The sequence below is a fragment of the mitochondrial genome of Pyrus communis, assembly GCF_041283825.1.
Source record: "Pyrus communis mitochondrion, complete genome".
Taxonomy (NCBI): Eukaryota; Viridiplantae; Streptophyta; class Magnoliopsida; order Rosales; family Rosaceae; genus Pyrus; species Pyrus communis.
The window spans coordinates 322,501-325,613 of NC_065229.1; the positions used below are offsets into that span (position 1 = coordinate 322,501).

General features: G+C 44.7%; 1 protein-coding gene and 1 non-coding gene across 2 annotated transcripts; one reads left to right on the forward strand and one right to left on the reverse strand.

Moving 5' to 3' along the window:
• Positions 1–1,266: 1,266 nt before the first annotated feature.
• trnK-UUU lies at positions 1,267–1,339 on the reverse strand. Its single transcript has one exon. It is a non-coding gene; the product is annotated as a tRNA-Lys (tRNA).
• An 898-nt stretch (positions 1,340–2,237) lies between these two features.
• Positions 2,238–2,858, forward strand: ccmB. Its single transcript has one exon. The coding sequence runs from the start codon at positions 2,238–2,240 to the stop codon at positions 2,856–2,858; it is 621 nt and encodes a 206-aa protein (YP_010438256.1).
• Positions 2,859–3,113: the final 255 nt, after the last annotated feature.

Here is a 3,113-nt window from a genome sequence, read left to right on the forward strand (position 1 = left end):
TCCTCGTTCCTTGTGTCTATCTTTTCTGAAAGGCGGGGTATTCTTTCTGAGCAGTTTAAAGATCGGCTCACAGATGGGTGTGGGCTGGGCAATGAACCTGCTGATGTATTGTAGCCTGCCCAAAAAAGCCCAGATTTCTTTCTCTGTCTTTGGTACCGGCATGTCGATAATTTCTTTGCCTTTTGCAGGTCGACTTCGATTTATCTTCTGCTGACAATGAACCCGAGTAGCTTACCTGACAAAGCACCAAAACCCCTCCCGGCTTTCTTTTTCGGATGAAGACGAAGACTGTATTTCCGCAATCTGTCAAACACTTTCTTCAAATTCACGGTCTTCTTAAGCCCAAGACTTGGCGATCGTGTCATCGACATAGATAGACCTCCATTTCCTTGTGAATCATATCATGAAACAGCGCAGTCATGGCTCGCTGGTACGTCGCCCCGGCATTCTTTAGACCAAACGGCATCACCTTGTAACAGAACGTGCCCCCCTATCCGATATGGTGATAAACGCTCTGTCTTCCTCGGCCATCTTGATCTGGTTATATCAAGAGAAAGCATCCATAAAGGACAGCATCCCATGTCCAGCGGTGTTGTCCACCAGAACATCGATGTGCGGAAGAGAAAAAGAATCTTTTCGGCTTGCCTTGTTTAGGGTCTTTTGACTCACGGAACCTGCTTTATGAGGGAAAAACCGTTCTCGAAAAGCGTGACCATCCCGTTGAATCTCGTTACCCTCCCGTGTGGTTATGGGGGCGCGCCCGCTTTCCACTATTATGGAGCCGGGCCGCAAGCAAGTGAATGCGATCCCGCCCTCCATCAGCCGGTGTGTGTGAGCTTCGCTCCTTATAGCTCTACACCGCCGCCGGCCACTTTAGCTCCTCTACCATATGATTCATTCTTTGGAAGTTAGGCACGTGACTCGATAGCGCAGGCACAAGACCTTTGAATGCAAACAAAGAATGGCGAGACCGCATATAGTTTGGAACCCAAGCTTACCTTATTATTATTCAAAGGGGAAGGTTTGATAAAGGAGCTTTTAAGCCCTTTTGCTGAATTGTTGGTCCGCAGCCCCGCCCTATAGAATGAATAAGTAGAATGAATAAGGAGAGGCCTGTTGATGACCGAGCCACTCTTATACTACTCCTTACCTCACCCCCCCCCTTGTCACTTAAAGGGCGAAGTCGCTGAAGCGAGTCTAAAGGCCAAAGAGTGATCTTTGAACGCTACTACGCATCCTTACTAATAGTATAGTGTAAGGTAGGTTTGGGTATAGCAGGACTTGAACCTGCGACCATTAGGTTAAAAGCCCAATGCTCTACCAACTGAGCTATACACCCCCAAAATATATAGTTAAAAATAAGGATTGGTGCGGAAAAAAAAGGGGGCAGCCGCGGTCGAACTCTAATTCTGGAAAAAAGTCGGGGCCCCTTTTCCAAGTCTACCAGATAGAAGATGATAGAGGGCCATATCGTTGCGTTGGACAAGACGGCGCCGTCTCACTTCGAGTTCCTTCCTTCGTAGTAAAATCAGATGATACGCTTCGGCGATGTTACCTACCAAATTTAAGGCCTGCTAGGTGATCGAAATTGCTCAGGTCAGTGAGGACTCACTCACTCACCCACCTACTCCTTATCTATCTAATAGTTTCTTCTATGCTACTGAATTCAAAAGGCGACCTGCCGCGCCGGGCTATAAGATACAGCTGTAGTACTACTTTACTGGTAATAAAAAGCTTACGTAAAAACGGGAAGACTCTTGTATGTACGGTAACCCTCTCTTCCGCTACTGGTGGACTGTTGCACAGAAAGGTCGACAGAAGCAACGTTTCTTAGCGCGCTTTTCAAGCGCTTAGCTTCTGCTAGCGGCGGGCGGCAAGGCCATAAAGTCAGTTCAGTTGGAAGCCTAAGCCAAGAAAAGTTACGGGCCCCTTAGAGATAGGGGTAGGGGAGCGGCTTTCTTGTGGTAGTAATTGCGAACATCTCTCCTTTTCTCTTAGCGTGCACAGTTTGCTTGCATGCCGCTTTAGGCACATCTCTCTTTCTTAGTTTCACGCTGGCCTAATGATGAAAGTCAGTCTTTTAGTAAGCGTATATAAACAGCTGTTTAGTGTATAAGCAATTCTTTAGTGGCCGCACCGAAAGGTACATACGGTGGAGGTTAGTTGAAGATGATGTTACGCGGCATTCAGAACCAGCCTTGAAGTGAATGAATTAGAAAGAACGAAGAAGTAAGGAAATGAGACGACTCTTTCTTGAACTATATCATAAACAGATCTTCCCCTCCACACCAATCACGAGTTTTTCTCCATTCCTCTCGTATATCGTCGTAACGCCCTTAATGCTAGGTTTTGAAAAAGACTTTTCATGTCATTCCCATTTAGGTTCGATTCGGATCCCTCCGTTGTTTCCTTTTCCTCCCGCACCTTTTTCTCGAAATGAGAAAGAAGATGGTACACTCGAATTGTATTATTTAAGTGCTTATTGCTTGCCAAAGATCCTACTTCTACAATTGGTAGGTCACCGGGTTATTCAAATAAGTTGTGTTTTCTGTGGTTTTCCCATGTTACAACTTCCGTACCAATTCAGTCGATCCGGAATGGATCGGTTAAACATTCTATTAGGGAGCCCGGTCTTGACTCTTCTGTGTGGTATTCATTCTCGTTCGGCTCTTGGAATCACATCCAGCAGTGGTTGGAACAGCTCGCAAAATCCAACCACTTTACCTACTTCATTGCCCCCAACCGTTTCTCGTACCTCTATTGAAACAGAATGGTTTCATGTTCTTTCATCGATTGGTTATTCCTCTCCGTTCGTATCTCTTTTTCCAATTTTGGTCTCGATTAGTTTACAAGATTGAATGGCCAATTCTCCTCCGGACCCTCGATTCGATTGTTTTCCAAGAATGCTGGGCCGGGTATGTAAGCCATGTATCTGGGAGGAACTAAAAAGAAGAGCTTTCGGCTTTTTGCACCGTCTTGCAGCTATTTAAATAATAATTTTTTATAATAATTTTATAAAAAAAAATTATTATTATGAAAAAATAAGAATTATTTTTTTTATTTATAAGAAAGATTATATATATGTCCAATCTCTAGTGGTTGGTTCCACAGCA